This window comes from Diorhabda sublineata, chromosome 2, assembly GCF_026230105.1.
Source record: "Diorhabda sublineata isolate icDioSubl1.1 chromosome 2, icDioSubl1.1, whole genome shotgun sequence".
In the NCBI taxonomy this organism is placed as follows: Eukaryota; Metazoa; Arthropoda; class Insecta; order Coleoptera; family Chrysomelidae; genus Diorhabda; species Diorhabda sublineata.
The window spans coordinates 29988113-30001241 of NC_079475.1; the positions used below are offsets into that span (position 1 = coordinate 29988113).

Consider the following 13129-nt stretch of genomic DNA (forward strand, 5'->3'; position numbering starts at 1 on the left):
CGTACATTATAACCACAAAAAAGTTTAGAAACTGAGTTCCAAAAGGCAAAAAATAAAACAAGTACCTAGTTAATAGCAAAATTGTGATTAGTTGGAATCAAATATAACCAAAATTAATATTATAATGCAGTGCAAAATAATGAAAGTTTATGAAGAATTACATCAAACAGACTTGTACTTATTTTCATGAGAGGAAAATCAAATGGTCAAAACAACACATGTGATTGAGCAGTGAAATAATTTCTGAAGGAATGAAACTCTGAAGTAAATAAACAAATGTATATGTTATAATTTCAACTGGCAATTTGTATTTAACGAATATATTAATATATTTAATACATTTCATATTGAAAATAGTAACTTTGTAGGCAAACAGGACGTACCTATAAAATAAATTTCAGATGTTGGTACGAGCAGAAGGGTCTACATATGTCAGGGTACATCTCAGTTTGCCAAATAAAATGCATGACTTTCTTTTCTCTGAAAAAGAGAAGTCATCGTTTAAATATTTATGATTATTTACTAGTAAAATATTCCCAGTATTACCCAGAAAAATGTTAAATTTGTTATTTCGTTTAAACATGCGTGTGCAATACTGAAACCAAATATATTCAAAAATCAATGCTCAAGATTACATAATGTTTCTAACAATAATTTTCTGCACTTTTTGATTTGGTGACTTGCATTGATTTTGTGTATATCGGTATAAAATTCCACCAAGCAAGCAAGCAATCTGTAAATAGTGCTGTTAAAGAAATTACTAAAACTGATAATTTACCAACGATCTCATTTTCATATAAAATTATTTGGAAATATTGGTAAAAATTCAAAATCAATACCTTGGTTAATAACGACAAATATTTTAAACTCAATTGCCTACTTCGTACCATTAAATCAGAAATATTATCAATTTTAGAACTTCATATTTTGCGTCTGTCAATTTGACAAGCACTTCATTATATTAAATACTTACGTAGATAGGATCCATCTAAATCTTTATATTCACACCTAGGTCCCATATAACTCTCTGGACATCTGAAAAATAAAATAAAAGATTAACAGACTTCTCAATTTATACCTTTCCAAACATGGACGGTTAACATATTCACCTAAATATACAATGTGTCGCATTTTTACACTGTCATAGGGTAATAAACATAATGTTTCAATATATTCAACTGAATTTTGAAACTACTAGTAGACAAATAGGGCCAATTATAGTTATTAGTAATAGATATATCGAAAATATTTATTAGTAATTTGAACAGTGATAATTGCTTTACAATTTTATGTAAAGTAATGTATTTTCAGTAAAACAAAGGAACGAGAGGACTCCATTCAGAAAAAAATATACATATATACAAAGAAATTATAGTATATATAATTAAAAGAGATCTTTCTCAACTTCTTCTCATTGATTGCATATTTCGTTTATTTCTATGTTTATTATGCTGATTTCTTGACATACTTGTCTTATTCTGACACGAAATTTGTCCCTATTCTTCATCCTTGTTTTATTAACGGTGTTTTTACCATATCACAACTTAAGTTATTCTCTATTCCTCATCCTTGTTTTATTAACGGTGTTTTTACCATATCACAACTTAAGTTATTCTCCATTCATGAGCCTTGTTTGTGAACTTTTCTTTTTATCATATTTTAAATGCGACTTGACCTATCGGACGAAACATCTTCTAATTTTATCCTTGCAATCCTTGTATTCATTAAAAAGAGCATTTGATGCAACTCATTTTCCATAACCTTAGATGTGTTTCAAGTAAAACTCTCTTAATTTTAAACTTCAGTTGAAATCTCTATTCTTCAAAATATGAAAACTATGGTGAATGTATATTGAATGCTGATTCAATACAACCAACAAGCTCCATATTCTTGTCACAAGTCAATTTGAATATTAATTTTTGGACCTTATGAAATTCATAATTCTGTTGAAAAAAAATTTCAAGACCCCATAATTAATTAATTCCCCGATAATAAATACTTAAGTATTCGAAACATCGGAATATATATTAGAAAGAGTACACTTGGGTTTTTAATTGTCAAATCCCACAAATAAAACATTCATAAACTAGATATACAACTACCTCATAAAGTACAGTTTACCCGACAGTATCAGTTTATTCACCAGTGAAAAAATGTAGTTACTTGATTCCTCGATTGGAATAATGAGAAATACAATCTTGAATCAATCTAATTTTATATATTTATAATGACGTTAATATTATATATCTCGTTGTTACTTTTATTATATTTTACTTCGTTTTATTAATAACAAAATTTTAGTTGTTATGGGCTTTAAAAGTTTTTGATGAATTCCTAGAATAAATGGATATCACCTACGAGGATAGTCCAAGAAATACCTGGCCTGACCTAAAGATGACACTAGTTGTTTGAAAAATACTTTATTAGAAAGAATACAATCTATACAGCATATTTTTCCAGTTTAAAGACGCCAAGTTGTTTAGTATTTGTTTGGCAGCCATTAATAGGGAACGTTTTCAGTGAAATTGTAATCATTATCGTTATCAACAGTAAAATATTGGGTAGCAAAGTTTAAACGAGACCGTACGACCTGCGAAGACCAGCTCGCAGTGGTCGAGCTAATGAGGTGACGACTCCAGAAATGTTGATGAAAATCCACAAAGTGGTACTGGATGATCGTCGATTTAAAGAGCACGAGGTATCAGATGTAGAAGGTATTTTAATAAGCGCGGTAAATCTCATATTAACTGAAAATTTGGAGAAAGCTGTGAGCAAGATGGGTACCGCGTTTGCTCACAATGGAACAAAAACAGCGTCGTGAAGATGTTTTCGTTGAGTGTTTGGCAATGTTTTCACAGAAATAAAGCCCAATTTTTACGCACTTTCATGACCAAGGATGAAACGTGGGTCCATCAAAACAATGGACTGAAAAGATAGAATCGGCTTCAAAGAAAGCGAGGATCGTTCCATCTGCAGGTTTGATGATGGCGTTGGTTTTTTGGGATGCGCGTGGAATAATTAACATTGACTATCTTGAGCGAAAAACGGCCGCATTTGGCTAAGAAGAAAGTGTTGTTTCATCAAAACAATGCACCAGCTCACACATCCGTTATTGAAATGACCAAAATTAATGAATTAAAATTTTAATTGCTACCTCATGTACCCTATTCGCAAGGTTAAACGGATTATTTTTTGTTCCCAGGCTTGCAAAAATGGCTAGGTGATTAAAGATTTCCCAACAAAGCAGAGGTGATGTCGGCAGGCTATTTGAGGAGCGTGACGATTCTTATTATAAAAATAATATCGAACTTATTGAATACTACTGGAAAAAAGTTTATGGAGGTAAAAGGAGATTACGTTGAAAAAAGGTACTTCTGGGACCATCCTCGTAAAGTAATGAACAATTAATGGGATAAAGGATAACAATGGGATTTTCTTGTCATACAAAGCTTTTTAGATGTACTCGTATAATACTCTATACAACTTTCTAATAACAACTGAGTTCTTCTACTTACCATGTCGTTTAAGGAACAAAACCAAAAGGATTACATCATTTATTGATGAAAAACTTTCAAGATTTTGATTATCAATAAACTACTTGATAGTTTTTGCTTGCGTGTTTTAGGCACATTTTATCCACTTAATAAAATTAAACATTATTGCATGAATAAAATGCTGTCTAAAACACTTACATGTACTTACTCGCAATTATAGAGAAGGGAGTTCTCGATTCTGACTGTAAAACACGTCGCCCCGTTGAGGCAGTACCACGTCGCATATTCCGGCGGACAAGCGTACGTGGGGAATGTGATGTTGGGCCGAGGTGTTGGAGCCGGAGGCCTAGGTTTTGGTGTTGTGCGAGATGAGCACGCATCTGGAATAAACAGAACGTAATTAGTTAAAACTATTAATTAATTCAATCAATTTGAATCAGAGCATTAAAAATAAAGAATAATAAATAATAAACAATTTTACTTGATGACATGTGATTCTTAAAAATGCTTTATACTTTTCGTGTATACTGTTCACAACTCTGTTATTTTACTACTTCCTAGTACTTCTTGTTCTTCCTTAAGCACATCATACCATGTCGTTTCAGACTAGTCACATTCGAACAACTGGGCTTTTAATTGATCTTAAGATATATGAGTTTTTATTACGCTTAGACGAAAGTACGTCTGCAAATTATTTTACCTAAATTCTCAATAAACTTATCGTTTCTTCTCATTTCATTATTGGAGAGGAAAATTTATCATTTAATTTTTTTCCAAAGATGATGAACTTTTAAGATATCTTTGTTTTATGAAGACTACCGACCACAAATAGTTTGTAATACCACCCTTGATATATAAGTGATTCTATGAGTAGCAACAACTATTTTAAAGTGTCTATTGTGTACAAGCTCACAAATTACCGTTCTTGACATAAGTATTTGTCAATATTTTCGATCTAGTGGTTTCTTCAAATAGCATGAATAAACTGTATTAAAATAGATTGGATTATTTACAATATGGTTTGTGGGATGAGGTTAATTAAAGGGTAGTTTATGCCGGTCGATGCACAAACGTTTGTCGTCAAAATGGATTAGAATTTGGGACATAATCTGGTCGACACTTTTCAGTATTTGAATGACAGGTATAAAAGCATTATATGAATGCAAATGCATGCCAAAATTCGGGAACCCCTTGGCACAAATAACACTATTATGTCGGTTCGAACCCCGTAAAATTTTGACAATAGAATGGACCACATTTTGTTTCCTCAGTCATCAATTCTTGATGTTTGTTGGGTAAATTCGATAATATGTGACTGATGGTTATTTCTATGCATACAGTTCATTTCTAGAATTACAAATAATGAAATATAGTTATTCATACAGAGGTACCTACATAATTATAAAGGTCTTTAAATGTATATCCGTAAAAAGGTGCATTTTACACACGAACAATTTAAATGTACTGAACTGGAGGAGTACACAGAGCGTTCAGTGCAGCGACAATAGATAAATATTATATTTACATCGAAAGTAAGAGAAAATATAAATGTTTCTGATTTTATTATTTTATTATTATTCACTCCAAATACCAGGAGCAATTTGTTTCTGGAAAAGTAAAGTGTAATTTTGTGCTTATAAAAACCTTTCTTCAACTCTAAAGAATATTTGGAAAAAAATTGCTAAATTAGTGTTGAGATGTGAATATGTCAAATCTGACATTGCCATCAACTCGCTTCTACTTTTGGTGATGAAGCATAATCTCGAGCCACCGCTTTTCACTAGTGTTCCAAATTCAATTGTGGTCGCATCTCACTACAGGATGAATTTCGTGAAGGTCGTCCATAATCGGGTATTGTGCCAGGAAACATCGATGCTTTGCGTAAACTGATATTGCAAGATCGTCATGTGACAAACCGTAAGATTGAGGCATACTTAGGCATTAGTTCCAATCGTTTACATTCAACATTGCATGAACGTTTGGCTGTCAAAAAGTTTTGTTCGCGTTGGATACCGCATAATTTGATAATCGCTCAAAAATGCTCGTTCTGGTGTTTGTTGCAAAGAAATGCTTAAAAAATTCAATCGCGTTGCTTCAAAAGACGTCTATAAGATCGTAACATGAATCATGGATTTGAACCCGAAACTAAACAACAATCGACTGTATGGGTCTTTTAAGACGAGTCAAATCCTTGCGCACAAAACACTTTGAAGCAAATGGTGGCTTGTTTTTTTGAAATAACTGAACATATCGCCACCGGTCCATTAGAGTAACGTCGTCGAACGGTCAATTCTGATTGGTACACCAGCCTTTATTTGCTAGAAGTGAAGAAAAATGAGGGTAACCAATCGCAGAATCATTCTCGACCACGACAATGTTAGCTATTCACAACAGTTCAAATAAAATCGTTTTTGAACAATAAAAACATCATCCGTCGTACCTTCTACCATCCTTGTTTGGCTCCCAGTGATTTCTTCTTATTTTCGCAGATCCAAAATAAATTGCGAGGTCAACGTTTTTCTACACCTGAATATGCGGTTGATGCGTTCAAATAAAATTTTTGGCAGGTAACTAAATCGGAACGGAAAAATTCCTCGACAATTAGATCTAACGTATGTGAATGAGTATGATCTTAATGAAGAATATTTTTAAAAACAATAAAGCCCTATATTTGTTTTTATTTGTCTATCTCAAAACATAAATAGCAACCCTCACAGTAATATGTTTTGAATGAAAGTGCTGAGTACAGCTTGATAAAATTTTGAATGTCTAAGAAATTGCATGTTTGTTTGTTCACAAAACCTGATATCTAATAACTAAATTACTTAAATATTCTTAAGAACGTATATCCCTGTGATTATATCTTTCTCAACTAATACCATTTTAAATTTCGGGGATCGTCTTATAAAAAAGAAAATAAAAAAATAGCATGTGTTTAGTTCGATCCCGGCACGTTCTCGTTAACAACGCGTCCACACTGAAGATGACGGTCTAGGAAGAACATCTGTTACTTTTGTTTCATAAAAAAAATCAACCTTAAAATATACCTCCTATATAAAAAACGTCGGCGTTATAGCGAAATTAACGTTTCTTGCTTATTAGGAAAGTCAATTTATTTTTCAGGAGCATATGTTCGCATATAAGTCCCAAATAGCACGAGCACAGGCGGTTTTTAGTTTTTATTGTTTGTTATTTCACTCTTAATTATATTTGGCACATATGTCAAATTGGACACGTGTTTTATACTTTTTTATCAAGGTCAAGATTTCAATTTTTGGGCCAAATATTTTATATCAAATAAGTGAATTTTTTCGTTATCCAAATAAAAATGTAATCCTAAGCACTCCAACTCCAACTGTTAGCTTTTCAGAAACACTCCAGAGTTCCACTTGTAAAAAGACAAATCTGCCTTACATGAATACTCACTGCAGTAATATTTTAGAAAACTTCACTTTCTAATTTGTAGCCAGAAGACATCGTCGACAATCCGACTTTTCTGGTTATGTAACAGTTTTGTTTCTAAGCTAAAATATCCATCCAGTGCAACAATCAAAAGAAAAATGTTTTGTTATCAACAAAACAATTCTACTGGAGCAATATCTACATATATTCGTTTGTGAATCGTACATTAATCGTAACAATCCAATGGGAAATCAAGGGACATACACAAACTTATTATTTTTTGTCATAAAAAGTTTGTCTAGAATTCACCAGAACGCAGAACTAACTTATTTAACCCGCCTTGATAGAAATCAGGTTTCCATCTATTGAACCACATATCGTCAGGTGTTTTCACAAAACCAAGTTGACACCTTCATCCGACCGTTTGCGTTAATGACCTTGCCAATATATCACAATAACAAATTGCGCCAATGGTTTATCTCTGCTTCAGGATGTTACCATATCAATTACCGAATATGATTCCCATAAATCACCTACACAAACGTTAACTTCAAATTTCTCAATTGTTGGTGATTCGGGGTATTTCTATTCCATAACTGCTTTCTCACTTATCCAATCGAAATGATGAAACTAAGGTTTATCCCTTGTAACTTTGGGAATGGTAAAGCTGAAGAAATGTGCCACTGCACATCATTCGTGTGGTTTTGTACTTATCAGGTAATGCATGTGAACCCATCTTGGAATATCACAATACATGGAAAACGAGACGATCTTCAGTCACAGCTCTGGCAAGACGCAGTGTTATCCGTGGATCATTTTAAATCATTTCTATCGTTGAAGACCTTGTACGCTCGTTTCCCCTCATATAGCGGTTTTTCTGTTGCTTGAAAAGAGTTACACAATTTCACTACTTGTTCTTCCTCTTTGTTTCCACATTATTTGAATATGGAGACAAGCGGGCAGTCAAAAAATGTTCCTTTTGTGATAGAGAACCGAGTCTCAGACACTAAGATACCAAAATATACGTAACCACGTAACTTTTTGAGCAACTCTCCTATTAACTCGAAATACCCGATAATTTCTATAATGTTTAAGTAGATATTTTGAAATAAAAAAACTACATTTTAAATAAGCTAATACATGTTTAGGGAATACTTTCATTCAATTTGTGATATAAATATTCATGTCATAATTTTAGTTATTTTTAGAACAAATTTCATCAAAACTTTAAAGCTCGCTTCCATAGAAACGGACAAACCTTGAACTTCATATCCACCTTGATAATTAATGTGATATTAGGTGATATAAGATGCATTTTATATTTTCGAAAATTTTTCTTAGTGCATTTTTTAATTTTGAAAGCACTTATCCCAATTACTTTCACCGCATGATAAGTTCCATGTTCCATAAAACAAATTTTTATTATATATTTCAATATTTAAGCAGATAATGTAAACCTTGATAAGTATACTTTTTCCTCGGAGTGCATCTATTTTGAAATTTAGACTTGACTTTGTTAGATATTACAGGAACACCGAAAACATTTAATAATCTTTCCGAAGGATATAATTTAATACGAATTTCAACTTTCTAATAATAGCACCGCTACAACTTTCCCCAACAACATCTGCTCCACAATATCACTGTCCGTTTTACTCTAATCTCACTAATATTCCCCTATTTCTGGTCTATTTCCAGATTAATTTATATTTCCTTGAATATATTTTTTATATAAATTTTAGACAAATTAACCATTACACACATATGCTTTTATTTTTGGGAAAGTATTTGATATACGATTTATAATAACTGAATGTCTACTACGGTTAAATAAAAGGGAAGTCAAAGATACAAATTAGTCACTAAAATCATGGATAAATAAGTAATGAAGTAATAGGTAGAAACAAATAAGCGAAACGCGCGAATGAAGAGAATTTGATTGTTTCCTAAATCTTGTATACTATTCTTGAAGCATTAACATTTTAAGATGAATTTTATGAAGAAATATCATAATTGAGTAGTTGTAAATTTCCAAAAGAATCATCAACATCAAGAATAAAAGCATTTCTTTTCTGACTTCCATATAAACATGAGCTAGTCTTTTCTAAGTGGAAAGGCTATTTATGTAATCAATTGGTGATGGGGTTAAGTTTATGATGAAAAATTTGAAGTCAATCGCTTAAGAATTTTTTTAACAATATTAAATACCTATTCAAGAAGAGAAAAGAGATAAAACAACCAGATGTGTTAGAAAGATCATGTAAATCCATGCCAGTGAAAGTCGAAGTCTTTGAAAGTTTTTAAGGAAAACCAAAAATATTTATCATTTTTGAGTCATAAGTATATTATGATTTTGATTAGAGAGAGTTATAATTTGGACTTCTTGGATTTTTATCTTTGACATTAGTTAAAAATATATTATTTATCAAATCCACCAAAAACTGTTCAAGTACATCAAGAACAGAAACCGAAGCTGAGTGATCGACTCCGACAACACATGAGTTGTTACGAAAAATATAGTTTTATTCCAAAATTGGTCTTCTTCTCATATGATTTTTAATTTTCGATTTTAAAAATAGATTTAATATTTGAAAATTTTATAGTTTTATCAATCAATCAATCTTCAAAAGTTCTTAATGGATATCAAAAATGAAGAATATTATGAAGTAATTGCTGTTTTCATATTATCTCATGATTCATCAATTTTTTAAAGTATTCTATAGATATAAATAAAGCAAAAGTCATCTAATTGTACAGAATTTTTCCAATTTAAATCCATTTTCATTTGTTCGAAGCTATAACTATAATTTTTTCCACCATTCGCCTGTACCAATAACTGTTCGGTTAAACCTATTCTAATTTGTTAAACATTCCAATAACAAAAATTTCTAAGCACTAAATCTTCAAAAATAAATGAAAAATTCCTCCGAATGACCTCCTCCTCCCCATCGAATTTTTCGTCCAAGTATTTACTCTTTTATTTTTATCGAACCAATTAAATGGCTATTTCCATATTAATTGGTGTTCAATACATCAACAGGGTCGGCCTTCTGCATTAATAAACGCCTTCCAAGTGCATTCTTTGAGTTCCAAGCAGGACCGGTTTCTAAAATTATCTCAAATCACTTAGAATTGATGAAATCGATAAGATTTTGAATCAGTATCCTAAAATTTTATTGCGTTATTTCAACTATAAGATGAAGTGTCATTGCACCTTCTTCCAATATTTTGAGATGTTATTGAAAATAAATGTATATCTAGCTGTTCTCATCATACCCTGATGTACATCTCTCGACAAATAAAAGTATAATGCTTCAAAATATCAAAATTCCAATAGAGGCTTATGATTGTGAATGATGAGGCCGCCTCTGACTTCAAACAATGAAGAAAAGAGGGCAGGTAGCGCTTCGGTGAGTTAATAGAGTGCCCCAACAAATCACTCTTTAATGATAGAGCGCCTCGCATCATAAAAAATTTTCAGTTGATTGCCCAATTTCGGTTTAATTAAATGAAATGCAAAACATCTCGTGAAATGGAGCAGACAAGTTAACAAGAAATTCAGCAGGAATTCTTGTTACGGGTTGGATTTTTTTGGAAAACGTGGTTACGGAATTCGAAAATTGAAATTTGGAGACCGGTTTAGGTTATATTTTCATTAAAGTGAAAACAGAATTAAAGAAATCAATCTTAAAGGTGATGTGAAATTATTTGGTAAGAATACAACGGTAAGATCTATGTGCACCGTAGCCTGGTAGGAATATTTTGGGATGGAATTATTATGTAAATCTTCTTCAAACAGAGCATATCATTACCAGGTGAAGATTGGAGTTGCGAGTGATTTGTTGATACTGTTTAGCAGTTTACACAACTTTTTCTAATCGGATCAGTAAACAAACCTTGACAAAGTAGGATAGTAGGAACACTCTCCTAGATTAGCGGGACACACGAATTATGTAAAAAACGGTACATCCATCTGCCTTATCAAAAACGTTCTCCACTTCGCATATTATATTGAAGACTTGTTGGTGAATGCATCATGAAATTTATGTTGAGTGGGCGTACAAATTGTTTGCCACACAATTTAACAGAAATGGAAATAATTAGTTGGCGATTTTATTTGACGCAATGATTTCGAAAAATCTACATTAGACTTACACAACAGAGAACGCAAATTTTGAAGTTATAATGCTTAGAAAGTACAATTTCTGAGTTATGTAAGAAAGAATAAAATTAAAATAAAAAATTTAAATTTTAAACAGAGATATGAATGAATATATCACTAATTTATTTAACGTATATAAGTATAAGATATAGGTAAAGTTTTTAAATTTATTAATTTATGTTTTGTTTTATTTTTCAATACCTTAATAACTGAAATTGAAATTGTTAAGTACCTATTTTCTCATCTAGCCACATATTTTTCTGAAATTGTATATAACCCCTACTTTCTGACCTTCGCGTCGTTCTGACCCAAATCGGTTGCATTCAAGTATCTTATGGAATTAAAACCTCCAAAAGTTAAAAATGACTGTTGCTTCAAAATGATCAATGCCCGTCAAAGAGGAGACTAGTGAAAAGACGATCGATATTTTACTTTATAAAATTATTTACTTAAATAGCCATTCATTATTTTCAAATTTATGTAACTTATTATAATTCTTAGAAATTGAGATATACGAGGGTTGCTACTTAAGTTTTGAGATATGGCAACACTGATGTTAATATGTCAAATCTGACATCACCATCATAAAGTTGCACGTTTCGCTGAAAGTCATTCAAAAATGTGACTTACCGTTAAATTAAGGCATATTTGGGCATTAGTTCCACTTGCATAAACTTAATATTACATGAACATTTAGCTGTCAAAAAGTTTTGTTCGCGTTGTATACCGCATAATTTGACAATCGCTCAAAAACGCTAGTGTCGATTGGTAGTGCTTCAGAAGACATCTGTAAGATAATAACAGGCGACGAATCATGGATCTATGTATATGAACCAGAAACTAAACATCAATCGTCTGTATGGGTCTTTCAAGACGAGCCTATCCAGCAAAATTCTCCATCACGACAATGATTTTACACATCAAACAAAAACGTTTTTGAATAGTGAAAAGATCGAATTGATGGGTATTTGGCCATACAGTTATTGTTTGGCACCCAATGGTATCTTCTTATTCCCGCAAATCAAAAATAAATTACGAGGTCAAACTTTTTCTAAACTTGAAGAAGCGGTTGATTCGTTTAAATCACATGTTTTGGAGGTACATCTATCGGAATGGAAAAAATGCTTCGACATTTCGCATCCAAAATTGTATTGATTTTAATTGAGAATTTTTAAGAAAAAATAAAGCCAAATTCAATTGTGAATATTTGTTTTTTTTGTCTATTTCAGAGCTTAAGTACCAACCCTCATGGTATTGTCAAATAATTCCTATCTCGTCGTGAAGAATCCATTTCAATAATTTATTATCTGTAATTTACATCATTCAATCGAAGTTCTATAATTTCTTGTTAATACATATGATGATACTCCTTTGATTATATTCCAAAAATTATTGAACAAGGTATTTAAAAACAGTTAAGGAAGGAAACGCATCCAAAGATATAACAGGTAACTGTTAAACTAACTTTTAAAAGTGAATTAGACGAAAATTATAGATTTTATGCACTAAAAATCAAGTTCCTTCTTTTAAGATTCACCGACAATCTACAGATGAATGTACTACCAAGAAAATTGGAAACCGCTGAGAAAACAATTTTGAACATGGGATTTTGTTGGAAAAAAATAGTCAATACTAATTGAAACTGAATAGGATATGAAGATTGAAAAGGCGATATCTAACAATAGACACTAAAATTGGAAAAAATTTATAAATAAGTAATTCAAATAATCGATCGCATTAAGCCATTGATGATTTTTTTAGGATAATTATACTGAACTATTTTTGTATTAAAAAAAAAGTATTACGTCAATACAAAATTTGTTCGAAAAACAATTACTTCCGTAGTTCTAACAGATTAAAACGCATGTAATACAAACAAAGGATAGATAACTAGCTGGAGATAAAACATTTGCTAATATTTCATAATATAAATAATGGTCTATATTACTTTAATCGATAATTTATAGCTTTTCGGTACTTCATATAATGATATCAATAATAGACTAGCGAACTAGGCTATTATCATCCACATTTATTGCATATTTTTCTGAGACACTTTCATTCTACAAGG

General features: G+C 31.5%; 1 protein-coding gene across 5 annotated transcripts in view; it reads right to left on the reverse strand.

Moving 5' to 3' along the window:
• LOC130452825 (protein spitz-like) overlaps window positions 1-13129 on the reverse strand; it is a 486395-nt gene that overhangs the window by 12131 nt on the left and 461135 nt on the right. For all 5 annotated transcript variants that reach the window (XM_056792290.1, XM_056792291.1, XM_056792289.1 and 2 more), the window contains 2 exons: window positions 3703-3874; window positions 974-1035 (listed from right to left, as the gene is read on the reverse strand). In XM_056792290.1, coding sequence (XP_056648268.1) covers window positions 974-1035; window positions 3703-3874 — 234 coding nt within the window. The remainder of the gene's footprint in view (window positions 1-973; window positions 1036-3702; window positions 3875-13129) is intronic.